The 27,103-nt window shown below is 40.7% G+C and overlaps 1 protein-coding gene across 1 annotated transcript in view; it reads left to right on the forward strand.

Moving 5' to 3' along the window:
- Window positions 1-27,091, forward strand: part of CFAP54 (cilia and flagella associated protein 54) — a 527,562-nt gene extending 500,471 nt beyond the window's left edge. The window contains exons 65-69 of the mRNA XM_089651915.1: window positions 5,812-5,991; window positions 14,646-14,752; window positions 18,535-18,694; window positions 26,426-26,500; window positions 26,787-27,091. Of these exons, the coding sequence (XP_089508041.1) occupies window positions 5,812-5,991; window positions 14,646-14,752; window positions 18,535-18,694; window positions 26,426-26,500; window positions 26,787-26,906 (642 nt within the window). The 3' untranslated portion in view covers window positions 26,907-27,091. The remainder of the gene's footprint in view (window positions 1-5,811; window positions 5,992-14,645; window positions 14,753-18,534; window positions 18,695-26,425; window positions 26,501-26,786) is intronic.
- The last annotated feature ends 12 nt before the right edge of the window (window positions 27,092-27,103 follow it).

Genomic DNA, 27,103 nt, shown 5'->3' on the forward strand with positions numbered 1-27,103 from the left:
TTTTTTTTTGGTGCTTAGCTGTGATTTGGCCACAGCTAATCACATGACATGTGCATGTGACCTGCAGTGACCATTCACAGCTAGGCAGTAGTATACAATGGATGGTATGAATGAAGCCATCCATTGTATACAACTGTCATGTGACCTGCTGTGATTGGTCACAGCAGGTCACATGGTACCGGCAACGGGGGGCGGTACTCAGATCTGTCATTGGCTGTGTCCGAGGTACACGGCCGGTGACAGATCGCGCCGCTCTGCAGGAGCGCAATCTGCGCATGTGCGGGAGGACGCTGTGTGGTGTCCACCTGGAACGCTGATGACATTTCCCGCCCGCCATTCGGCCATAGGGCGGGTGGCAAATGGTTAAAGCAGAATCCCCCCTCCCCCTCCCAACCTTTGTAGTTAAGAAAGCTGTCATTTTACAGGCGGTTGCCGTGGTCCTGCTCCTGTGTCCAGCTATGGCATGAAAAGTCAGTTGAGAGCTCTCATAGGCACACTGGTGACAGTTATCAGCACAGGTATGATTTGAATGTTACTGGCTGAACCTGCTCATTTGCATATCTTTGCAAAGGATTCTGGGAAATGGGTTTTGCCACCTCAGGATTGATCAAATCTGAATTATTTGTGTTTTTAGATGGTTTATAGAGCCAGAAATATTTGGAAGTGAACATACAAGCCAAAAGAAAGATTTTAATGTTAAATTCAAATTTGACTCTCCATAGGTTGATATTTTGATAGTTCGGACGGTTTAAAAAGACTCGAAGCTTACTGAGCAGATGGAGAGGTTGGGAAAGCTCAATGGACACCAGGTGAAGGATCTCTCTGGGGCCGAATCAGTGACACTGATGTGAAGATTCCTCTGAGGGGAAGTTCATTGATACTGATGTGAGGATCTCTCTGAAAGAAGTTCAGTGATTACTGACAGGAGTGATACATAAGGATCTCTCAGGGGGAGTTCAGTGATACGGACAATGAGGATCTCTCTGGGGAAGTTCAATGATACTGACAAAGAGGATGTCACAGAGAAGTTCAGTGACACTGAGGGCAATACAGACTTCTCTGAGCCCCATTCCAGAACACTTGGAAGTTGAGCGTTGTTCCCTGCCTCTCTTTTTTAGGTGTTCCTGCATTGCAGACCCCTCCCTGTTATCTCACATATAGATTCTTATTATTATAGCCACCCTAACTCCTCCCACAGTTCTTACACTACATAGACAGTAATATACCGAAACGTGCGGATTGTTCCCGATTGGTGGGCTATCACTTTGTGGAACGTTTCGCCGAATGGTTCACGAAATATCGCGGTTTTTGTGGTGAAATTGGTCCCATAGGAATGAATGGCGCAACTAGAGTGGGAGCTGACAAAAGCTAGAGTGTGAGCTGAAAAATCAGAACATGATTTGTAAACTGCCATCACTCCCTCATTTTCAAGCCCACCTACACATATCTTATATCAAAACGTTCAGCTATCCCTGCTGTCACTAACAATGTCCACGGCTAAGCCATAGTCCTGATAGTTTTCACAATATGACCATTTGTTTGCAACTCACGCCGCCCATTGACATTCATTGAAACTCCACTCTAGACACCTGAAATTTGAAGGGAAATTTTTAAACTGCGACTGTGCCTTCATTTTTCATATTTCAGAGACATACCATGCATCAAAATGTAGGTCTGGTTCTTGTGATTCTCACAATATAAAGCTCTTCACTGTAGGATTTATAGTTTCAAAACGACAACCGTTTGAATATGGCAACCGCCAGTGAAGTGAGCAAGTTGGAGCAGTTTGTTTATAACCATGCCTCTCCTGTAGAGTGAGTTGCCATAGGAACCCAGGTGTGTGAGCAGGCAGCAGAGTGACAAAAGCTACTCCGCCCAGTTACTCCGCCCACTGCAGTTGTAGACTACTGGTGGAGGCAAGAACACTTCACACAATTTCCCCAGAAATTGTAGATTTTCTAGTTTTGATTGTATTTTATTTATAGTAATTTGTATGTTTATTTAGCGCTACACCATTATTGAATATATTGCATTCATTTTGTCTGCACATAGGTAGAGGATTAGGTGTGAGCAGCTATTCATCGTTAGGGTTCCATAGCAGCGCAGGGGGATCTTTATATTATTTCAACTCTGCAGTACCCTTGTATCAACTGACATTTATAAATAGATGGTGTCCACAGTTTGAAAAAAAATAGGGTTCTCATTCACCACTTACAGCTACACCCCCAGTGTTAATTGGTCCAGGAGAAACGTAATCCATTAACTTTACTGTATGTATATATGTTTTCACCTTACCTTCTGTTACAACCACGTATACTGCCTAGACGTAGGCATTAATCAGCAAAAGACTAGAGAACCACATTCTTTTTTTGTGAAAGCATTTATTGTTTGTTACAGGTTTGTTTTTTATGGTACATGCATATTACAAAACCAATAGAGATCATCTATAAAAAAAATATCAACAGATACCATACAAGCATTTTGAACACACTATTTAATAAACATGCCTTTTTTGCAGTGCGTGTTCCAGAATCACACTGTAATGCACATAATCATAATATCAGATTTCAGCCAAAAGAACATTAAACATTTCTGACATTTCCAAGCAATATCATATTAAAATGTTGTATAGCCCTATTTGTTCGTTTTGCTTTTTCATATATTATCATTCTATTTTCCTTAGATCACTGGCTGCGGTAAACTGACAGGTGCAGGCATAATCATGTATTATCCTGACTGTTGCAGATAGCTAACAAGCATACAATCTTTTGATTATTTTGTTTCATTATAGAAACAAAGCTTTGCTGCTTTTAAACATGTCACGATGAATTCAGTCAAACTCCTCCTGTAATGTAATGTCTAAGTATGGTTTGTGCAAGGATGAAAGCATCATTATGCAAGCATCCTTTATTGTGATCAGATAGGGCAGATTCTCAATGGAAATTCATAAAGGCCTTTATTGAAAATCTAGCAAACAAATATGTTGATTTTATGAAATAATTAAGGTTCTGTAAATGTTAAGTGCTAGCTGTGCTGTGCTTCCTCAGAGTTATTGATTTCATTTTTCATTGGTTTCTAAATGAACTGCTATGACAGGATTTGTGGGTCAGGATGATTTCATTTGGAAAAATCATATGAAAAATGGATATTAAAGCTTATTGCATCTCATATGGCCATATCACATAGCTGAACATCTTTGAGTTGTGTCCTGTATTTTTTTATTCTTGAGGATCTATTTCTCCTTTAGGTATCCTATGCAAGCGTGCAAGGATACCGCTGTTTCAAAAAATAAATTACAGGGTATTAACAAAGAACAGTTGTGTTGCTTTCCCCTTTGGTTCTATCCATTTATTTTAATTTATCAGACATAAAAATATTGCTGGGGGGAGGAGGAGGAAACCTGTAACATGACTTTGACAGGTAATGTGACAACTGCTTTCCCGGAAAATTTCAGTTGGACACTGCAGGCGCCATGTGACATTCAGCATTTATGAATAAAACGTAACATGCAGGCATATACAAACAAACATCCGATGGCCGCACAGCCAATAAAATCACCTTTATTTCTTCTTATAGTATATTCCACAAATATGACAAGGATACAGGACTCCAGCTAATGCATTTCACGCTCCACTAGCACTTAGTCATAGCATAGTCTGGGATAGTCTCTGTTATGTCCTCTGGCAAACATATCTGCTGTCTGTTCTAGATCCCCTCTAAAATGTATCTTGTTCTATATATTATATTTCACACATTGCCTGTAACATATATGTAACTATGTGGTGGTATGTAGTCAGTTTCAAACACTTTTTATGTATCTGTATTAGTAACACTTTGTACAGCACCACAGAACATGATATATCAATGACAGTAATAATTGTGGCAGCTAGTTGTAAGTTAGGGCAAGAGGAAAGAAGATTTCTAAACCTTCAAAATTTAACCTCCCTAGCAGTCTGATTATGTCCATATTTCTGTGCTCAAATCGGTACATTTTTTTGCATGGAAAGATGAATTTTTTTATTGTAGGCCTGTAATTTTTAGGAATAACTCACTGAAATCTTTCTGAACAAGAGTCTAGTAAACATCCCGGGTATGTTAAAATTTGAAACACGAAATCATAAATTATAATTTAATAAATAATCATAAAAAATTATAATATAATAATAATCAATTTAATTCAATAATATAATCAAACCAAAAACACTGAAATTTGAAATATAGCGCCAAGTTCGCACATCACTGAGCAAAGTTGCAAAATCATTTTCAATGTCAGATGACGAATTTCCCCCACAAATCATCATCACTCAATTCTGCAAGTGGTTCTAATTTACTATCGCTGTTCTCTAGCTGGTCTAAAACCGCTTTTGACCGAAAGGGATGCTTTTTGGACGCCATGGACATTTCTCAGTTTCCAGGCAGAAAGAACAGTAAAAATGCAGGCAGGGTACAGGACAAAGCACTTGGGACAAAATGTATGTGAAATGGTTTGATACATTAATGTTTTACTATGTGATTTTAGTGTATTTAGTGAATGTCACTTTTTGTCATTTTCAAATTTCCCGCCGTTCCGCCCCCGTACGTCCCGGCGCTCGCAGGGGATGGAACCCAGATGACAGATGCCGCATCCGCCGGAGGACATTACAGGGGACACTGCAGGAGGGACATCGCGGGAACGCAGGACAAGGTAAGTGATCGAGGGATCATGGAGCAGCGCCGCATGGTAAGCCCGAGTGTAGCTCGGGGTTACCGCTTGTGGTACTGAAACTTTACCCCGAGCTACACTCGGGAATACCGCCAGGGAGGTTAAATAACAATTTTCCAGTGTTTAAGGGAAAGGAGCATGCTAAAATCTTAAAGACATAATTAATAACATCCTTTTACACAGAATTGTAGAATGTGTGATACAGTATATACAATCTATATAATGTAGGCAGCACAGTGGCTTAGTGGTTATCACTTCCACCTAGAAACACTAGCATTGTTGGTTCAATCCCAACCACAGCACCACCTGCTTGGAGTGTGCATGTTATCCTTGTGCATGCATGGGTTTCTTCCCACACGCTGAAGACATGCTGGTAGGTTGAGTGGCTCCTAAATTGGCCCTAATATGTATATGTATGAATGTGAGTTAGGGATCTTAACTTGTAAGATCCCTGGGGGCAGGGACTGATGTGAATGTATAATATACATGTAAAGCTCTGGGTGCATGTAATAAATATCGCATCCATACACAAAGCATCTTTGGGTATTAACAGGTTTAATCTGTTTGGTGCTTCACATTAAAGAGGAACTACGCTGCATTTGAGCAGCACAAACCAAAAACACTATTTAATTCATTTTTAACATTCAAAGCAAATTCCCCCATCCATGCATGTCTCCATGCTATATTTTACTGAGAAATCACTTTAAAAAACATCCCTCTATCATTTATGGCCATGGCCATCTTAAGTAAGGGTAGGTGACTTTACTTATTGGAATTGTAATTCCTCTGCATTAGCTGAGAAAGCCCCTCCTTCCCTTCTGAAGAATCCTGGGATGTAAGACATAATTTGCCTAAACCAGGATGTAACTGAAAAAAAAAAAGTAAAACAAATATAATATTATTTCCTATCAGATTAACTAATGCTAGCAGCATAAGGAATAAAAATAGTCCAAGATGAATGAAAGAATGAAGTTCTGCTTTAAGATCCTGGATATAGCACATAACAGGTTGTTTGCTATTGTCGCCAGCTACTGTCAATGCGGTGTCAATACTTGATCCATAGGTGCACTTTGGCCACACTTAATGCTGTTTTATTTCCTCTGTTGCAGGAAAATTTAGGAAGTAAAGAATTTCATCAGAAAACACCCGAGTCAGTGAAATCTACTTGCAGCATGTCAGCAGATAGCAAAGCAGAAAGTGAACAAATAGCAACAAATGCTTTAGACAAGGAGCTTTGTATGCAGTGGTATTCTCCACCCTTGGAGAGGTCGGGACACGTATATCCTATGGTAATATTTCATTTGTCCAGAATAATATTTGTGGCATATTTTGTGTGGGCGCAATATATATATATATATATATATATATATATATATATATATATATACAGTGGGGCAAAAAAGTATTTAGTCAGCCACCGATTGTGCAAGTTCTCCCACTTAAAAAGATGAGAGAGGCCTGTAATTGGCATCATAGATAGACCTCAACTATGAAAGATAAAATGAGAAAAAAAAATCCAGACAATCACATTGGCTGATTTGGAAAGCATTTATTTGCAAATTATGGTGGAAAATAAGTATTTGGTCAATATGAAAAGTTCATCTCAATACTTTGTTATATATCCTGTGTTGGCAATGACAGAGGTCAAACATTTCCTGTAAGTCTTCACAAGGTTGGCACACACTGTTGCTGGTATGTTGGCCCATTCCTCCATGCAGATCTCCTCTAGAGCAGTGATGTTTTGGGGCTGTCGGTGGGCAACATGGACTTTCAACTCCCTCCAAAGGTTTTCTATGAGGTTGAGATCTGGAGACTGGCTAGGCCACTCCAGGACCTTGAAATGCTTCTTACGAAGCCACTCCTTCATTGCCTGGGCGGTATGTTTGGGATCATTGTCATGTTGGAAGACCCAGCCATGTTTCATCTTCAGTGCCTGTACATGGATCAGTCGTCCTGGTCCCCTTGCAGAGAAACAGCCCCAAAGCATGATGATGCCACCCCCATGCTTCACAGTAGGTATGGTGTTCTTTGGATGCAACTCAGCATTCTCTCTCCTCCAAACACGGTGAGTTGTGTTTCTACCAAACAGTTCTATTTTGGTTTCATCTGACCATATGACATTCTCCCAATCCTCTTCTGGATCATCCAAATGCTCTCTAGCAAACTTCAGGCGGGCCCGGACATGTACTGGCTTAAGCGGGGGACACGTCTGGCACTGCAGGATCTGAGTCCCTGGCGGCGTAGTGTGTTACTGATGGTAGCCTTTGCTACGTTGGTCCCAGCTCTCTGCAGGTCATTCACTAGTTCCCCCCGTGTGGTCCTGGGATTTTAGTTCACCGTTCTTGTGATCATTTTGACCCCACGGGGGTGAGATCTTGCGTGGAGCCCCAGATCGAGGGAGATTATCAGTGGTCTTGTATGTCTTCCATTTTCTAATTATTGCTCCCACAGTTTATTTGTTCACACCAAGCTGCTTGCCTATTGCAGATTCAGTCTTCCCAGCCTGGTGCAGGTCTACAAATTTGTTTCTGGTGTCCTTCGACAGCTCTTTGGTCTCCACCATAGTGGAGTTTGGAGTGTGACTTTTTGAGGTCGTGGACAGGTGTCTTTTATACTGATAACAAGTTCAAACAGGTGCCATTGATACAGGTAATGAGTGCAGGACAGAGGAGCCTCTTAAAGAAGAAGGTACAGGTCTGTGAGAGCCAGAAATCTTGCTTGTTTGTAGGTGACCAAATACTTATTTTCCACCATAATTTGCAAATAAATTCTTTCCAAATCAGCCGATGTGATTGTCTGGATTTTTTTTCTCATTTTGTCTCATAGTTGAGGTCTCCCTATGATGCCAATTACAGGCCTCTCACAATTGGTGGCTGACTAAATACTTTTTTGCCCCACTGTATATATATATATATATATATATATATATACACATACAAAAACCTTTTTAAACCACCTCCATTTGGTTTAAACTCTGATTCATTCATAAGTGATATCCATTCACAACAGGGCTAATTTCCAAAAATGCTTATATATTGACTACAAACTGTGCATCCTGCATGTATATACAAAAAACTGAGATGGCTGATTGGCATTAACGTTATTATCTGGTGATAGTGGTCTTCACCGTATGGTACAAGGAAAACAAATACTGCACACGTTCCCCCTTTTCCCAGTAGAGAATTTGCCAAAACTATGGTATGTGTCACCACCAATCCCATATGGATATAAATTGTCTGATAGGATTCACTGTATTCCCCAGTGTGTAAATAAACGGTGTGATTGCTTCTCTCAGACCAAAATCATATTGCATGTGTCAAATATTGGATACACTGTGGAAAACATTTCTGGTGTTGCTAAAACAAACATCAAACATTTTCAGTAGTGACCAGTTACTTGTGTGTTCATGAATGGAGGAACGAGTGTATTTAATAATTGTTATCAACTACTGGCTGCCAAACCTCTAATGCCAGAATCCAATATGTTCAGAAATTACACAGTTCGTACAAGTAATAGATGCTAAATTATTGTCAGGAATGGACTCGCCAATGGTGGTGGGACTCACCTGCCTTGTAGGCTGCAGTACCAGGGCTGGCCAGCGGGTGCTCTCAGCAGCCAGAAGCTCACTCCTGCAATCAAGCCATCACCTGAGGCTGATTTCAGGAGGTGTATTTAAGGAATGGCCAGGCCTGCAGTCAGGGCCTTGGTGTATTGTTCCCATGAGCCCCTGTACCTGCATCCTGTCTGCTTTCTGCCTGATCCTGACTCTGCTTGATCCTGACTCTGCTTGAACTCTGCCGGCACCGACCTCGGCTACTCCTGACCAATCTTCTGCCTACTCCTTGTACCTTGTCTGCCCGTTAGCTACCGACCTGGCCCGCCTGACTACGTTGTGCTCCATATTTATATATATATATATATCAGTTAAGGTTTGGGTTTGTTGCACCTTGTTGTACGTATTTGTGTTAGTTTTGGGTTTGGTTTGTTGCACTGCGTTTATGTCTGTGTTGCCTTAATAAATTATATTGTTTTACATGCTATACCTGAAGTCTGTGTTTCCCTGTGTCGGTCCACACACCTCTGGTCATACCCGGAGCCCTGACATTTATGCAATAATAAAGTTGTTGACACCAGTTGTCCAATATGTGGATAGGGGCTTTGCCAAGAACTAAAATGTTACTAAGCCCACAACAGTAAAATCAGTCTGTATATGCAGTAAAGTATGCTTGTTATACACACTGTGGAATCTAAGGGCTTAATCTTCCGCATTGTGTAAAAAGACTGTTTGATCCTGTTTTCTCTGATGCTCCCCTTCTTCTATTGTCCCCAGTCCATTTGCTGATAGTACAGAGTTCTAGGATTCACTGTGCACATGCTCAGTTTGGTGTGTATTGCTAGAGGAGGTTTTTTTTTTTTCTTCTTTGGGAGGGTGTATTTGATCAGCACAGGGCCAATCAGCACTGTCCGGACAGAGAGTCAGAGTTATGCAGACTCATAGGACAGTCAGAGGAGAATGAAAACTCCTACTACAAGCTTTAACCAGTGCTCAGCTGGACGCTGAGAGAAGACACAAGACTGCTATATACTGCTGATAAGAAAAGGCATTTAGCAGTTTATATTTAGTACAGTAATTGCATTTCCATGTTCTGTGTACTGTGTGAGACCAGATATAGTGAATGCAGGGTAGTAACTCTTTAATTACACTAATATCAATAAAAATGTGGCCACAGTGCGTAAAGTCTATGCATTAGAGCATTGTAATCAACTCAAACATGTAACTTGAATAGACATCATGAACTCTGTAAAAAAAAAAAAACTTGAGCCAGAATCCATCATCTATTAGCCACTTCTGGTAACATTATGAAGATTAGAATCTTTGCAATACTTAGCTGTCCATTGCAGGTGGGTAAGAAAGCTTAGTGTAAATCAACCAGTTTTATCACTCAGCAGCGGCTAGATCAGGAAAGAAGATATGTACTGTAACATGGACTCTTGCTGAGAACCCCATCAACATATGTGACAAGTGGTGTCAGAGACTTTAATGGTGAGTGGATTAGAGTCTATAACTCATTCCAACGGTGTATTTTCTGCACATATTGGATTCTGGCACCAGAGAATAAGAGAAGACATCATTCCTCCATTTATGGACACACAAGGAACTGGTCACTACCTGCATAGGATTGATGTTTGACTTAGCAACATCAGAGATATTTTCTACAGTATATCCTGTGTTTGACACATGCAATGTGATGTTGGTCTGAGAAGAGCAAAAAGATTATTTGCACACTGGGGGATATAATGGATCCTATTTATATCTGTCTAGGATTAGTGACGTACCAAACTTTTGGCAGGTTCCTTTCTGGGAAAAAATGGAATGCCTTAAGCTGAGGAGAGGGGAGGAAGAAAGGACAAAAGAAGATGCCGGGTGTCTGGAGCTCCTACCAGTGTTCCTCTCAGACTTAGTCCCTTACTTCAAGTTGGTTGGTGGCTGCTGATCACTGTGGAGTTCTAGCCCTTCTTTTCCCATTCATCAGTGTAGGTGAAGCTACACCTGCAGAGGAATGTAATGTCTTAATTTGATGTCTGTGTGAGTGTGACCCGGACGTCCAGCCAGCCGGCTGGTCGGCCATCTGTCACATGTGCAATGTGTTAGTGAGTGATGACATGTGGATCCATCATCCTCCACTCACTGCAACTGTCACCCTGCCAGCCACAGATACAGTCCATCCGTGACACTGATTTTTGTGCTGGGGCACTTATTTTTGCAAATTAAAAAGAAATGTAGCAGTTTCATGTTTTGTTGATTTAATATTTTCTACTGTTTTTTTAAATTTTTTTTTTTTTTTTTTTTTGGGGGGAAGGGGTCACAAGCAGCTAGTCTTGCCTAAAATAGTCTAGCCCTGGCCCTGACTATGAGGAGCGCTGTCACTGGATAATAACATTTATGCAAATCGGCTTTAAATCGCACTTTTTATCTATATGCAGGATGTACAGTTTGAAGTAAAAATTTCAGCATACCTGGAAACTTGCTATGCGTATGGACATCCCTTGTGGATGAGTTGGGGTTAGAATGGGAATATTTTTCTGTCTGATTTATAATACTTAATTAACAATGGAAGCCAGCACACAGAGATGTATTTACCACGTGGCCAGCAAGGCATTTGCCTAGGGTGGCATTTTTCAGGGAGGCAGTGCTGCCCCCCGGAAGAAGGGACAGTGGCAGGGATGGTGACCTGGTCAACTCTGACACAGGCTGCAGGAATGGGCAGCTGATTGTTTTATTGCTGATTTTAAGGTTAGTCCATGGCGGTTGTGGTGGGGGATGTGTGCTGGTCAGTGGAGGTGGTGGGGGGATTGCAGTGATGGACTGTAGTGATGATGGCGGCGAGGGGGGGGGGTGCAGGAGCGCTGATAAGGCTGTATCAGGCCTGGGCAAGAAGGGCCAGCTGTACTGCCTGCTTTCTCCCTCTGACTGCTCTGCAGGGGGATAAAATCTACATAATTGCAAACTGTCCAGACCTTGGAGCAGCGGGGACAGCAGGCAGTAGAGTCTCTGCCTTTTCCAGGTCCTGAAATTCTCCCTCTGATGTCATTTTGTGTGTTGGTCCGTTCAGAGCAGAGGATCCCGACAACTGTATTCAGCTTCCACCCAGCCAAATGCAAGACAGTGGTCCACTGATCCTCTCCCCTGCCTGGAGCATGGATGCATAGAACCATTGTAGATTTTAATAAATCCATTTTGGTACACTGCACAATAGTCCTGGGCTGTCTCTCCTTCCTCCCTGTTTTTGTTTAAATACATATAGATTTCCACCTCTTGATTTGGCTTTTACTTAGTTTAAGAGCTACCCACTCAGTTTATTGCATGATTCAGTGATTGTTCCTTAGGTCCCTTACACATGGGGCTGACCGGTCACCATGGTCTCACAATGTAAATTTGCCATTCGGCAATTAAAAAAAAAAAAAGTAAAAAAACACAGGTGTCAGTAGTAAGGGTATATTTTGTGCCATGGCTGCTGTTATTTTTGGGGGAGCGCCTTGTCAGGTAGGCTGTACAGGGCCGCATGATTTCTAACAGCAGCCCAGGGGGAGCCCGATTTTATTGTTTCCTAGGTCAGCACATGAACTAAGTACCCCACTGTCTGCACACCACTATTATCTACACCATTTAACAACCAATAATAGGGTTATTACTTTGGGTGCTTAAAACCCTCCACAACGTATCAATCTGTTAGTACAATAATTTCAAATATGTAGAGTAAGCACACTACATAACAAAAATGCTTTATCAATAAAGTTGTATTAGGCATATACATACTGTACAACTATACAATAGGTACAAATATCCAGATAGGTCATATTACATCAGGTATAATACAGTATAGATATTCGCTCCATTGCTAAATCCAACCAACAAAAATACATGTATATAGGTACAATGAGCACCACAGAAATCATATATACAAATCTTGTATGTCAAGACAAAGGGATGCATTAGAAAGGAGGGAGTTGTTTATGACAACGCATTATGAGACCATGGTCTAACCATTGGGCTTGTTTGATTTGGGAATCTAGAAAAGGGGGGGTAGATGCATGTGGCATTAATATATTTTCAATCCTGGGAAACATATGAGGGTGTCAATAAAATAGTCTAGTTATGATGAACTGGGTTGCACTCCCTCCAAGTGTCGATAAGGGGCAATGAATGTGTGGCGTTGGGGAAGTCTTGGATATATGGTGACTTGTAAAGGACCTGACTGGAGTCTCCACAGATTATAATGGTCCCTTTCTTGTGTGAATCAACGGCCTGGAAAACATGAGAGTCGAATGGGGTTTGAGTGGTTTGGGGGCATAGTATGGAATTGTGCTGAATGCTGAAGGCTAATAAATATTCCCTTTTATTTTTTTGGGGCAGAAGAGAGAAAGACATGTGGGTAAAATGGGCTGAAGTATTCTGAAGCTCCAGAAGTGGAGTAGTGTTTTTCCTGGGGGCAGACCACATCTACCTTAAGGGCTGCAAAGGATCTAAATGTTTTTATCCTTTTTATGGGAAAGTTGAGCCTTTTTATATTAAGAGAGATTACATTCAAGAGGGCCATTGATACTAAGGATAGTGCATTAGCTCACTAGTGGCCCATGTGTGAGAAACACCTGGAAGGAGTGTAGGGGTAAAGAGGATGAAGGTGGGGTGAAGGAGACAGAGGAGATGGGGTAGAGAGCTAAAAAAAATTGGTCTTTAACTGTAATAATAGAAACATTAATAGGAGTGTTTCAGGTGTCTGGTAAAGGGTGGTTCACCTTTGTGGTACTTCCAATAGGGGGCCCTCTGAAAGCAAACTGGGGAGGGCATAGTGACTTTTGCCATGGGATGGAAGTAATAGTCAAATAAGCACAAAGGCTTAGTAATAATGGTGTTCCCCTAACTGTATTTGGTTACTCTGGGTGGAGTTTTGCTTTTGTGTATATGGTGTTGGGTGTCCTGTCTATATTGTAAAAGAGATGCTGTGGTTGAGATAAACGGGTGGATGGTTTTTGTACCTATGTGATATAAAGTTTGGGCAAGTGAAATACCATCAGCACAGGAACATACTGCTAGTAATATAGCCATTAGGAGGTCTTTACATCCAGTGGGACCAGTGCCTGTAGAAAAAAAAAACATTATAAAATATAACACATATAACATTAAATGATAGCTATCTAGTCTACATGTCTGTTTAGGGGTTAAGCCATTTTTTTTTCGGTGTATATAAAATTTTATAAAATATATTTGTGTCTCGCTCCAGCAACGGAAGTAAGGGGAGAGAGTCACACCTTGAACTCATTCATTTGTTTGCATAATTTTAGCTTCAGCTTTTCACTCTTAAAATGGGTGCTTCTCGCAGCAGGGCAATTAAGGCAAGCCTGGTATAATTCTGAATAAAAGTCTAGTGCACTGGATGGAATTAGTGAAGAAGTGTGAATATGAGCTGCTAATGTATAAATGGCATATTAACACAGGAAACAAATGAGCTAGCATTAGTGGGTAAGTTTTGCTTACTGTCAGGAGGTGAGGTTCCAAAATATGTCTAGTAGAATAGAGACCAGTTGGGATCTAGTAGAAAACATTTTGATCAGAAAAGGATACGTATAAAAGTAGATGTAGTATTCGTTTGATGGTCCAGCATTAAAGCATTGAAAAATTGCTTCTTCAGAACACTTTTTAATATGATAGTTCTTCAGGCAACTTAAATCCCAGCTGTTGCACCTTTGTGGTGAAAGGATTGTTGCTGTGATACTTCTATTCCAATTATATGATAATTCTACACTTCAACTACAAAAATATATGTCAGCATGCATCGATTTCTTCTTACTCTCTAATGCTAATATACTTTATTTTTTTCAAAGATACACAGAGTATGACAAGCAACATGAACATGCTTTTGTTTAAAAAATTATATTGTGCTATCGTCTCAATTTTGTCATTACAGTTATAAGAAACTGCTAGTACTGCCATAAATCTTGTTGTTCTCGCTATGATTTTTTGTTAATAAATGTGTTTAATAAAATATATTTAGGTTGAAATAATGTAAACTAATTTTATAGGGCAGTGGAAAATACAAAGTATGGTAAAAGAAAACAGACTCTAAATTTCTTCTGATTGTAAATTAATAGTCAATTGTTTATCATGGGTTACAGTACTTTATGTTATCATTGTTCCTTATATTGCCTTATTGAAGGTTTGGTAGTAAGAACTATAACTTAAAGAGATAAACCTTTACAAATATGTGTATTGTGTGTGAAAATAAAGAAACATGATGCTCACATTTAGTTTAAACAGTATATATATATGTATATATATATATATATATATATATATATATATATATATATATATATATATATACACACATATACACACACACATATATATATAATCTACTATTTTTACCATTTTACATTTCAGGTGTTGCTATTGTATGCCTACAACAAGCAAAATATAAATGCTCGAGACTTTAGAAAGTGTGATCCAAAAGAGCTTCAGTGTGGCTACATTGGAATTCCTTTGTCACGGTAAGTGTCAAATCCAAATGTGGTCATGTCAAAAAGCGTAACTAGGATTGTGAAAGACCTGGGTTACCCTTGGACACACTAGGGAATACAATGATGTGATGAATGAATTCAAAGATACCCCCGAAAATCAAAGTGAAAAAATGATGTAGCCGGCTACTCCATTTTGCTGAAATTTCATTGCAGCAACTCAAAATGGTATTCAGTAGTTTGTATGTCCCCCATGTGCTTGTATGTATGCCTGACAACATCAAGGCATGCTCCTAAAGAGACAATGGATGGTGTCCTGGGGTATTTCCTCCCAGATCTGGACCAGGGCATTACTGAGCTCCTGGACAGTCTGAGCTGCAACCTGGTGGCTTCGAATGGACCAAAACATGATATCCCAAAGGTGTTCTATTGGATTTAGGTCAGGTGAGCATGGGGGCCCATGCAGTCAGGGTCTGTGCATCCCTCCATGGATATGCCTCCCCAGACCATCACTGACCCACCATCAAATTGTTCATGCTGAATGATGTTACAGGCAGCATGACGGTTTCCACGGCTTCTTCAGACCCTTTCATGTCTTTCAGATGTGCTCAGGGTGAACCTGCTGTCATCTGTGAAAAGCACAGTGCACCAATGGCAGACCTGCCAATTCTGGTGTTCAATGGCAAATGCCAATTAAGCTCTATGGTGTCAGGCAGTGAGCACAGGGCCCACTAGAGGATGTCGGGCCCTCAGGTCATCCTCATGAAGTCTGTTTCTGATTGTTTGGTCAGAGACATTCACACCATTGGCCTGCTGGAGGTAATTTTGTAGGGCTCGGGCAGTGCTCATCCTGTTCCTCCTTGCACAAAGCAGCAGATACCAGTCCTGCTGATGGGTTAATGACCTGTCCAGCTCTCATAGAGTAACTGCCTGTCTCCTGGAATCTCCTCCATGTCTTGAGACTGTGCTGGGAGACACAACAAACCTTCTGGCAATGGCACATATTGATGTGCCATCCTGGAGGAGTTGGACTGCCTGTGCAACCTCTGTAGGGTCCAGGTATCACCTCATGCTACCAGTAGTGACACTGACCATAGCCAAATGCACAACTAGTGTGACATGGGGGATGTTTAGCTCCGTGGTAGATGCGTTTTCAAAGTAAGTTCACATTCGTCTGGAACTATATTTCAGGGCTTGGTAGCCCACTTTTATTAAAAGGTAAGGCAAAAACAAAAGTCCAACATAAGCTTTCCCACATAGGGGTTCTTCTCCAGTTGTAAATACAAATGAAAAATACCAAGCCTCCTGGCTACTCCTCATTAGCACTGCTGCTGGTCAGCAGTACCTCTACTGGTATGGGTCTCCCAGACCACTGGCTATTCTTTAACACACACAGCCTCAGTCCTTTAATGCACATAGCCTTGAGCCCTTTAACGCACCCAGCTTCTAGCCATTTAACTTATACATCCTTGAGCCTTTTTGATGCACAAGGCTTCAAGCCCTTTTTGATGCACACAGCATCTGTCTCACACAGAGACTCTCAATGGCAGCCACTGCACCAACTGCACTCCACTCCCCCCTGCAACTTTCAGCAGACCATCATTATAAGGCTTGTGAGTACCTGGGCCCACACCCTGCTAGTTGACTACAAAATCTGGACACTGCATTGGAGATTTCTTCCCTCCCAAGGCACTTTGAAGTCTCCAAACTACGGAGCCCCATCCAGAAATATCAAAATCCAGAGAAACCTGCAACAACAGTTATCTCATCTCAAAATCTATGCTCCGCTGTTCTGCACATGTGTAAACACTGTGTCCATTTCCTGCCCATATCTACCTATTTTCATCCTGTGACAGGGCCCTGCACTGCTACACTAGTGAAGAACTGTCAGAAAAGATGAGTAGGAAAAAAATGTCAGTGGCCTCCACCTGTAAAACTATCTCATTGTTGCCCATCTAGTGCACCTGTTGTTAATCTCATTAACACCAAAGCAGCTGAAATTGATTAACAATCCCCTCTGCTACATAACTGACCAGATCAGTATCCCAGGAGTTTCATTTACTTGATGCTATACTCTGATTAAAAAGTGTTCCTTTTATTTTTTTGAGCAGTGTATTTAGACACTTGAAATGTTTCACATTTTGTTATGTTACAACCAAAAATGTAAATGTATTTTATTGGGATTTTATGTGACAGACCGACACAAAGTGGCACATAATTGTGAAGTGGAAGGAAAATTATAAATGGTTTTCAAAATTTTTTACAAATAGTAATATCCACAGAAAAAAAAAAACTTTCCCCCTGCAGGTTAATGTCATAATGTATGCATCACATACTAGCACATTATGAAAGACTTACCCTAAAATGAAGCCCTCCAGCGGCATGCTGTAACCGTTGACAGGGCTTCCATCTTCACCTGGTCCTCCTTCCTGATTAGCAGGCTCTGGCCGTTTGAATGGCCGAGCTGCAATGAAGTCACTTCCGTGCATGGGAGCCACAATTGCGGCACATCGTCCTGAAGGGACAGCATATTCAGTATGTCATCCCTTCAGATTGCAGTGCCCATGTGTCAGTGACATCACTGGGTACAGAAATAATGAATATCTGCTAAATGGTGCACATTTAGGAGATATTCTTTGTCACCAAGCGGTATTTGCTACCACTTAAATTACTTTAGTCCCAGAGCCATTTTTTCATTTTTTGTTTAAAAAATGATTTTAGGCCTGAAGATTACTTAAAACTCCAAAAACATTCTATATTTTCTGAAAGCAGACACCCTGAAGAATTTGTTGCAGTTACAATTTTTTATGTCACATGATATTGATGTAATGGTTTATGAAATGCAAATTTTCAGTAAAAATTAAAGTAAATTTAATCGTAGGGCACATAAATGCAACTTATTACCCATTTTGTGGTAAATCTTTATTTTTTTCCACCAGATTTTTTGTTTTCTTCAGACTTCTCTAGCGAGGAGGAAAGAGTACAGTGTATCTTCTCCTTACTAGAGGAGTTGTCTGTTGTTTCTCCTCTTCACAGAGTTAGGCTACAGTATTTGTGGCTGCTGACTTCTAATGAAAAGACACCTGCCTGTCCAGAGATCCAGCGCTGTCCTTCCCTGAGCCAGTTCTTTGCTGGTTTTTCTAATGAAAAGACACCTGCCTGTCCAGAGATCCAGCGCTGTCCTTCCCTGAGCCAGTTCTTTGCTGGTTTTTGGGTCCCCGGCTCTATTATGGGAAGCCAGCTGTGACTCCCTGTGGCTTCACAGCAGACCTGCCACTGCGCATGCGCAAGCGCACACTGAACACTGTGAATGGATCTGCAGTCTCCTGAAACCCGTGACACGTCCCAGAAGGTTGCGGACATGGTGGGGAGAATGCCTGCTGAAATAGTAGAAGAGGTGGGGGTGGGGGATTTCCCTTTTAAGGTAAAGTTCCACAATCCTGCGGTTTATCAGCCTTAAGGAATAAGGCAACCCACAATTTCATATTCCTGATATGTGCCTGTTTTACCATGTACCTTTATGAAAAAGTATATTTTTGGTTCCTGTCTAAATTGGCCCTAGTATGCTTACAGTATGTATGAATGTGAACTAGGGACCCTAGATTGTAAGCTCTGTGAAGGCAGCCTTTCTCAACCTATGTACCACATTTCTGTCAGTGGATAAGGGCCCCCTTACATTTGTGCTTAGTAATATAGTTACCCCCCAGTCCTTTGCTATTAAAACAGAAGGGTCAGTATTCTTCATATCAATTTAGGTTTTGTTGGAGCTTTGGAGAATATAATGTGAATTTTCTGAGCATGTGTCTATTTTTTAGTGTCCTGTCACTGCAAGAGAAGTTAAGTATTCTAAGGCAGAAGGCGGAACTCTCTCTCCATCCTGTACCTGATGTCTCCGGAGAACAGCCGAAAAGGTCTACTCATACTGCTAAAGAGAGGCCTGACATCAAACCAGTCAAGATCCCTGAAGAGTTACAGGTATTGGACACAAAACACACACAGCCTTGTTTACAGCTCATGTCTAATGGCTACTTTTTTTTTTTTAAAGGTTCTACTCCTTTAAAAACCATAGCACATACAGTACAGTATTAGTGGCAGCAATCCATGTAGTGGCGGAGGTGACTAGTTATTGACTTTCAGGTGCAGTGAAGTAGTCTGCAGCTCTGCGTTTGCTTACAATTAAAGTCCCTGCGAATTAATATAGAAGAGGCTGGAATGTTAATTCAATTATCAGGAACCATGCAGCGTGTGCACGCAGTGGGTCCCCATAGCAAACAACTTGCTATGGGGAACACACAAAGAAGAGGAGGAGCCGAGATCACTGACCAGGGACCCCAGAAGAGGAGGATCAGGGCTGGTCTGTGCAATACTACTGCACAATGCAGGTAAGTATAACATGTTTGTAATTTTAATTGCAATAAAAATGTAGACTTTAATAACACTTTAACCACGGTTCTGCTCCCTAGCTCCCCGTCTGAAACATACTGAAGTCTCCAGAAGCTTTGGATTAGTGTACACTTGTGTCACCCTGTGAAGAATGGTCTGTGGTTAAAGGAATTTGACAGTCAGTGAGGAAGCATTATATTGCTTACTAACCATCTGATTGGACCCCTAAAAGCATGCACCATTGTACGCAGTTGTGTGATGACACCATTTGGTGGGATTGGTTGAGTTCAGCCGCTGGGGGATAATTTTTGCCACTCTGCAGCATGAATATACCCCATCTACAGCCTTTGCAGTCTTTGCCTGTGCTTTACCCACTCCTGACCCCTGCACAAGTTTAACCCCCCCCAGCACAATTTTGCAACTTGCAAATTTCTCCACACTACCTGCAGGCTGGAGGGGAAGAGTGGTTGAGCTCAGTCCCTGGCCTTGCAAGGTAAGGGGGTCCAGTTAGATAGTAATCATGGGGCTCACTACAGCCCAACAATGGCTATATATATATATATATATATATATATATATATATATATATATAGGACAGCATGCTACCACTGAAATATTCTATAGTTTTATTAAAGTGCATTCTCTCTAGCCGCAAGCGCACGATAAACCTTATGTAAATGCCGCCTTGTACTTGCATGTATTTTTCAGTTCTAAAGCTGGATAATATATGCTGGAGAGATGAAAACAAGTAATACGCGTGTACAACAGCTGCATGTTAGTCATAACTCCCATATCAAAGTGTTGGCAGGACTAGGTTCTGTTTATCAATCTTCCAAATTAAGTGGTATAAAAATAGATATAATTTTCATATTTCTACTCATTTGATATTTTTTATTATATTTATTTTCTGCTTATTGGGCCTGACAAACATTGTATAATGTTCTTGCAAATAGATTTACCCACACCCATTTGAAATAGTGTGTTCAGTACATTCTTCTTTTGAATCCATAGGGAATTCCAAAAACAAACTGGATTCCTGTGCTTTAACCACTTGACCTCCAGATGGCTTTACCTCTTTCATGACCACGGCACGTTTTGCTATTCAGCACTGTGCTACTTTAACTAGCAATTGAGCAGTCATGCAACACTGTAAACAAATGGAAATTTATAGCATTTTGTTTTCATATAAATAGAGCTTTTTGGTGGTATTTTATCACCACTGGGTTTTTACAAACTATGTTATATTTACTGGAATTTACGCCGCTATAGACACTATACCATAATAGGAGTGATCAGGGACTGTAATAATGCTGTACACTGACACTGTACTAATGACACTGGCTGGGAAGAGTTTAACATCTAGGGTCAGTTAAGGGGTTAACTGTGGTCCTACAAGTGTAATGTGTGCTGCTTTTACTTACTAATCTGGCTGTTTTTTTCTCCCTGCTTTTCAGGGAGAAGAAACAGTTAGATCACTGTTCCTATGTACAAAGAATTCTGTGTGTTTGTAAACACAGAACTCTGTTTGTGGACACAACTGATCAGCAGGTTTCAGCCATAATCATTAGCTGAAATCGTGCTGTGTTCAATCACAACCTGGGTCATCAGGGGGTGCATGCATGTGTGCCCCAAATCCAGAAGAAGGCTGGTCACATATATGTACATGAATGTGCCTGTACCTGCCGCCCACTCGCAGTATATTTATTGTGAACGGTTGGCAGGTGGCTATACCAATGGAGGTGACAATAAAGCAGCTTAACTACATTATGGATCAGCATCAACCAAAAATTACACCCAGTGTGACTTTGTCATTTCAGTTTTACTGGAACCACTCTGTTGTCTGCTTCATTTATTTGATACACAGACATTTCTTTGACATTCCCCTCTGACATCTTACCAGTGGGGACACTAACAGCATTAAAGACCTGGTAGAGGATATAACTCTCCCAGCTATCTTAAGCTAAGACCTTTAAGGGCCAATTCACACTATCTGCTTTTTAGTTGCTTTTGTTCTGCATCCAAAATGCACAGAAAGTAGGTTATATGGTTGTCAATGTCATAGTTCACATCAGTGCTTGCAGTTCCAGTGCGTTTCAGTTGCAGAAAAAGTTAAACATGCTGCATTTTTCCTGCACAGAACTGCACTGGTATGTGGAAAACGCATAAAGAATGCACCAGAACACATGGGAGCACACCAAAAACGCACATTTCCCTATTTGAATTGAAGAAAAAGAGAGGGGAAAAAATGAAATGGAAAGCATCAGAAATGCACCGGAATGCACCAAAAAACGTCACAAACGTGCATGTAAAAACGCATCCAGAACGCATCTGGACTGCATTTCTATAGTGTGAACTGACCCTATACTGTAGTGTGCTCTCTCCAATTTATATCAGATTTGAACTGATAATTTGGACAACCCTGAAAACACAAATGAACAAATTATAGTTTAGGACTACCCGTATGCACCAGATAGTGATCTGCAGTTGTGAACATTCACATTAAACATGTTTCATAGAAGTCTATTTTAAAATCTTAAGATAATGAAATGACTGCACACAGTATAAGTACTCATTCCTTGTGTTTTCTGGCACCACTTCATGTTCATTTTGTGAACAAGCTATCCTTAGAAAACGTACAGTGGATATAAAAAGTCTACACACCCCTGTTAAAATGTCAGGTTTCTGTGATGTAAAAAAAAACGAGACAAAGATAAATCATTTCAGAACTTTTTCCACCTTTAATGTGACCTATAAACTGTACAACTCAGGTGAACAACAAACTGAAATCTTTTAGGTGGAGGGAAGTAAAAATAAAAAACTAAAATAATGTGGTTGCATAAGTGTGCACACCCTTAAAATAATACTTTGTTGAAGCACCTTTTGATTTTATTCCAGCACTCAGTCTTTTTGGGTATGAGTCTATCAGCATGGTATATGTTGACTTGGCAATATTTGCCCACTCTTCCTTGCAACAATACTCCAAATCTGTCAGATTGTGAGGGCATCTCTTGTGCACAGCCCTCTTCAGATCACCCCACAGATTTCCGATCGGATTCAGGTCTGGGCTCTGGCTGGGCCATTCCAAAATTTTAATCTTCTTCTGGTGAAGCCATTCCTTTGTTGATTTGGATGTATGCATTGGGTTGTTCAGCGTTCAAGCAGAAGCCTGAAGGTTTTGTGCCAATATTGACTGGTATTTGGAACTGTTCATAATTCCATCTACTTTGAGTAAGGCCCCAGTACCAACTGAAGAAAAACAGCCCCAAAGCAAGATGCTGCCACCACCATGCGTCCTCTTATGACTCCCGCTCGGAGCCCCTGATAGTGGGAACAGAGGGCGCAGAGCCAGGAGTGGCACAAGTGCTGGGTAGATCTGGAGCTGGTGGCAGGCAGCTGGGGACCCAGGAGATCCGGATGAAGGCCTGGTGTGGATGCAGGAAAGTGGGTGCAGCAGCAGGCAGGTATGGCGGCAATCAGGATGCAGACTGGACTGGACACAGGAGCAGGGATGCGGCAGCAGGCAGGTATGGCTGTGACCAGGATGCAGGCCGGATACAGGACCGTGGGTGCAGCAGCAGGTAAGTGTAGCGGTGACCAGGATGCAGGCCAGGTGCAGGACCATGGGTGCAGTGGCAGGTAAGTATGGCAGCCGTCAGGATGCAAGCCAGGTGCAGGTAGAGGTAAGTAGGTGCAGCAGAGTCAGACAAGCTGGGTTAGTATTAGGCGAGCAGATCAAGTACAAGGGAGCAGGCAAGCGGATGGTCAGTGATAGCTGAGGTCGGTGCAGGCGGAGTTCTTTTTTAGTCAGTTCAGATCAGAATACAGGCAATAGAATCAGTTAATAAGTGCAGGGAATGTTGTAGACCAGAAGGCATTGATTTTACTGTTCTGCAGGTTTAAATAGCCCGCCTAGCGGTGACATGTACTTTACTGCGCATGTTCGAACTTCCACGCTTCTGCGCATGCGCGCCCACGCATGCGCACTTGCACCGCCACGGCCCGAGGGGATCCTTTGCCGTCGCACTGCTGCACGGAGACAGGATCCCTGACACAGAGGCACTTTAAATGATGGCAGGTGTGTACTAACTCCTATTTAACATGATTTTTAATGTGATTGCTTAATTCTGAACACAGCTACATCCCCAGTTATAAGAGGGTGTGCACACTTATGCAGCCACATTATGTTAGTTTTTTATGTTTACTCCCCCCCCAAAAGATTTCAGTTTGTTTTTCAATTGAGTTGTACAGTTTATAGGTCACATTAAAAGGTGGAAAATGTTCACATTTAATGTCACGTTAAAAGGTGGAAATGTATCTTTGTCTCGTTTTTTTTACATCAGAGAAAGCTGACATTTTAACAGGGGTGTGTAGACTTTTTATATCCACTATAAGATATAGTGCCTTGAAAGAGTATTCATATCCCTTGAAATTTTCTACATTTTGTCCTGTATTTTATTAGGATTTTGTGTGATAGACCAATACAAAGGGGCATCTATTTGTGAAGTGGAAGGAAATAAATATCTGAAAAGTATGGCGTGCATTTGTATTCAGCCCCCCTGAGTCAATACTTTGGTGGTCATTTTGGTGGGCGTGGCAGCATGCTTCTGGGTTTGGACTGAACCGAACCTGTGCTCACTCTTAAACTTCAGTATCTCAGACAGCTTTAGGCAGAGGTAGACGGCATTCTTGCCTAGACGAGAAATCGGCAAGCATGAGGCCAGGTCCTAACAGAAAGGTCACCCCCAATTGAACTTCAGCATCCAGAGGAGGAGAGCCCTGTACCCAGGCTGAGCACCCCACCCATCCTTAAGGGGACCTCTGGATCCAGCACATTTCTACTATCCCAAGGCTTGATGACCAATCCATAGCTGGAAGCTCACCTATATATCCCGCCTATGTAGAGAGAATCTGGTGGTTTTAAATTATATGCGCATTACCTATGCACTTCCAGTGAGTGCGCACTTTTTCTATCGGTTCCTGTCACAAGCCTATTTAAAATCTGCTGCTGAATTGATCATTCATTTGATACAATACATGAACTTTTCTTATTAATATTGGACTCATTTATTTTATATTATATTTATTAGCGCTGCACCTTATATATCTGTATTTATTTGGAGGTTCACTGTGGTTACCTTTTGGTGTTTCAGCTGCTGCTATAAGAGCACTCACTATATTTATTTATTTATCGGGATGTTTACATTCCTTCTGACAGCAATAACAGTGATTAAAAAATAAATAAAAAAAACATGTAAAAACAAATAAAAAAAATAAATGAATAATTTTTTTTAAAATAAAGCCCCCCCCCCCCATCCTCCCCTGCTCACGCTCAAAGACTAATGCACGCTTTGGTCCCGCACGCACGCAAACAGCAATCGACCCACACATATGAGGTATCACCGTGAATGTTGGATTATGGGCAGTAATTCTAGCACCAAACTTCCTCTGCAAATCTAAAATGGCAAACCCATTTCATGGGCATGTGCCATTTTAAAGCATGACATGTTTGGTATCTATTTACTCAGAGTAACATCATCTTTTATGTTTTACAAAAAATGGGTTGTGTATTGTGTGTTTTTGCAATAAAATTTAAAAAAAATATTTTTTCCCCATAAAATTGCATTTGAAAAACCGCTGTGCAAATACCGTGTGACATAAAAAAAATTAAAAACTCACCAATTTATTCTCTAAGACCTCTGAAAAAATATATAACATTTGGGGGTTATAAGTAATTTTCTAGCAAAAAAAAAACTGATTGTTACATGAAATGTACCAGACTGGAGGCAGTTAAAAGGACCTCTTTGCATCTAAGCCGTTGTTATTCAAATTAAGGTGTCTATACCTATTTATGCCAGAGTATATATATTTATTTCCATTTTATAAAATGTTCTGCTTTTATGCATTAACTGGGGTTATACCCCCTAAACCTTTATTCTGTAGTCTACTCTTTTTTTGTTTACAAACGTTTTTATTAGGAGACGGACTACAAACACTGCACCATTTAGTGAGGTAGAATAAACAGCTTGAAAAAACATATAAGAAATGAACAGAAATACAAAGTACAATCATGAAAGTATTAAAAAAAACAGTACATGAAAGATGTAGTCAATAATATCAGCAAAACAACCACAAGATCAATAAAAGGTTTGATACAAAACAACCCATGATAGACCATCAATTGAACAGTAAGTGGCGATGCGTTCTCCAACCATCCCATTTCCTGTCGAATAAATGCATCCTATCCAGCAAAGTATATTGAATACATTCCATAAGCATAACCATATCAACTCTCCTTAAGACAGAAGCCAAAGGGACCACTGGAGTTTTCCAATAAAGAGCAATGGCCCATAGGGTGGAATTGCAGATAGTGTGAATTAGCCTCATTTGATTAACTGGGGTCCCCAAAAGCAATACACGCAATATGCAAATTTGCAAGGATAAATCCACCGGAGAACCCGCCAAAGAGGAATCCACCTCTGAAATACTACGCCAGATCAAGGAAAGACCAGGACAAGCCCAAAATACATGTACAAGGGTACCAGCTAAGCCACACCCCCTAAAGCAAAGGTGCAATGTTCCCAGAAACATGACATGAAGTCTAGACTGGGTATAGTACCAGCGAGTTAAAACCTTCAGGGCCGTCTCGCTAACCGAAAGAGATCTAGAGCCCTTCCGTATATTCTCTACTATAGAGCCCCAGTCCTCATCGGAGAACGTAACCCCACACTCAATCTCCCATTTCTGTCTATACAAAGGGGGCAAGGGAAAAATGATCTGTAAGAAGGAGCAGTATAAATCTGAGATAAGACCCCTACCCTTGGGTGAGTCACAACTTTAAAAACATTAAAAATAAGTATGTAGTCTACTCTTTTGAATGAGCCCAATATAAAGCATAGACAGTATTGGAAGGAGTGTAGAGAAGTATGCATCTGCAGCACATTGGTGGTGGACTTTTTATCACTGGATTATATGGACTTTATCTTATAATTTCTTCATTAGTTGTATTGTATATTTATGTTCATTTGTTGCACTACATCTATGTTTTTATATAAATATCACCATGTATTACTACTCTTCTGAACTTTTCTTGTGATCTCTCCTATAACTTGGGGGCTTCATCAACAGAGTTGAATAGAATGCAACAAACATTGCACACCATACATAAAAGTTATTGTTTTGTGTTATTATCTTTGTATGATGGTATCTTCACTTTAAACAGTTTTATCTTTGGATGAAGATGGCTGAAATGTTTATCCATACAGTATGTGAATAGCTCTCACCTGTTTCTTATAAAGCAGTCACATATTCTTTTTCTGTTTGCAGACAGTGATTTTGGAATGCTGTACTGAAGCTCAGTGTTTGCTGTCTTCTGCTTCTGATCCTCACACAGTAACTCAGGTTAGATTCCATTTATATTTTCCATTCTAAATATCTTTATAGAATTTATTGCTACAAAACTAACCCTGCATAAGTTTAAAATGGTACACCTTCTATAATTTAATTATTCATTGTTTATCATAAATTTACTTATTGTCTCTCACTCTGTAGTCCTTTCCATTTGGTGGGTATTTTAGCAAAATTTTGCTTTGCGATATTAATCTTCTTAAGTGAGAAAATAGATGTGATGCTTGCCTATGACAAGAAAAATGATTCTCTCACAGCTATAATTTCCTTCATTTCACAGGCTCCATTTGACATCACTTTGCCATCATTAATCAGGCTGGAGAGAGTTTTTGACCTGACTCACGGCTGTATGTTAATGAAGGGAAGCCTGTTAGATTGGGTAGTGTCACAGTTTACCTGAGCTATACTTTGTTCTCACTTTTTACTTATTGTATTACCTTTTTTCAGATATGTGGGATTTTAAAAAAAATATTTGCTAATTATTCTTGTGCTAGATTTTTTCTCTGTATAGCAAAGTATATAATTTTATATTGCGTTGCCTATGGTAAACTATCTAATAAAATTAATCTTTTTGTTTCTGCTTAATTTCTGAGACTA

The sequence above is a fragment of the Staurois parvus genome, unplaced genomic scaffold (assembly GCF_062004578.1).
Source record: "Staurois parvus isolate SC_StPar_1 unplaced genomic scaffold, SC_StPar_1.0 ptg000025l, whole genome shotgun sequence".
Taxonomy (NCBI): domain Eukaryota; kingdom Metazoa; phylum Chordata; class Amphibia; order Anura; family Ranidae; genus Staurois; species Staurois parvus.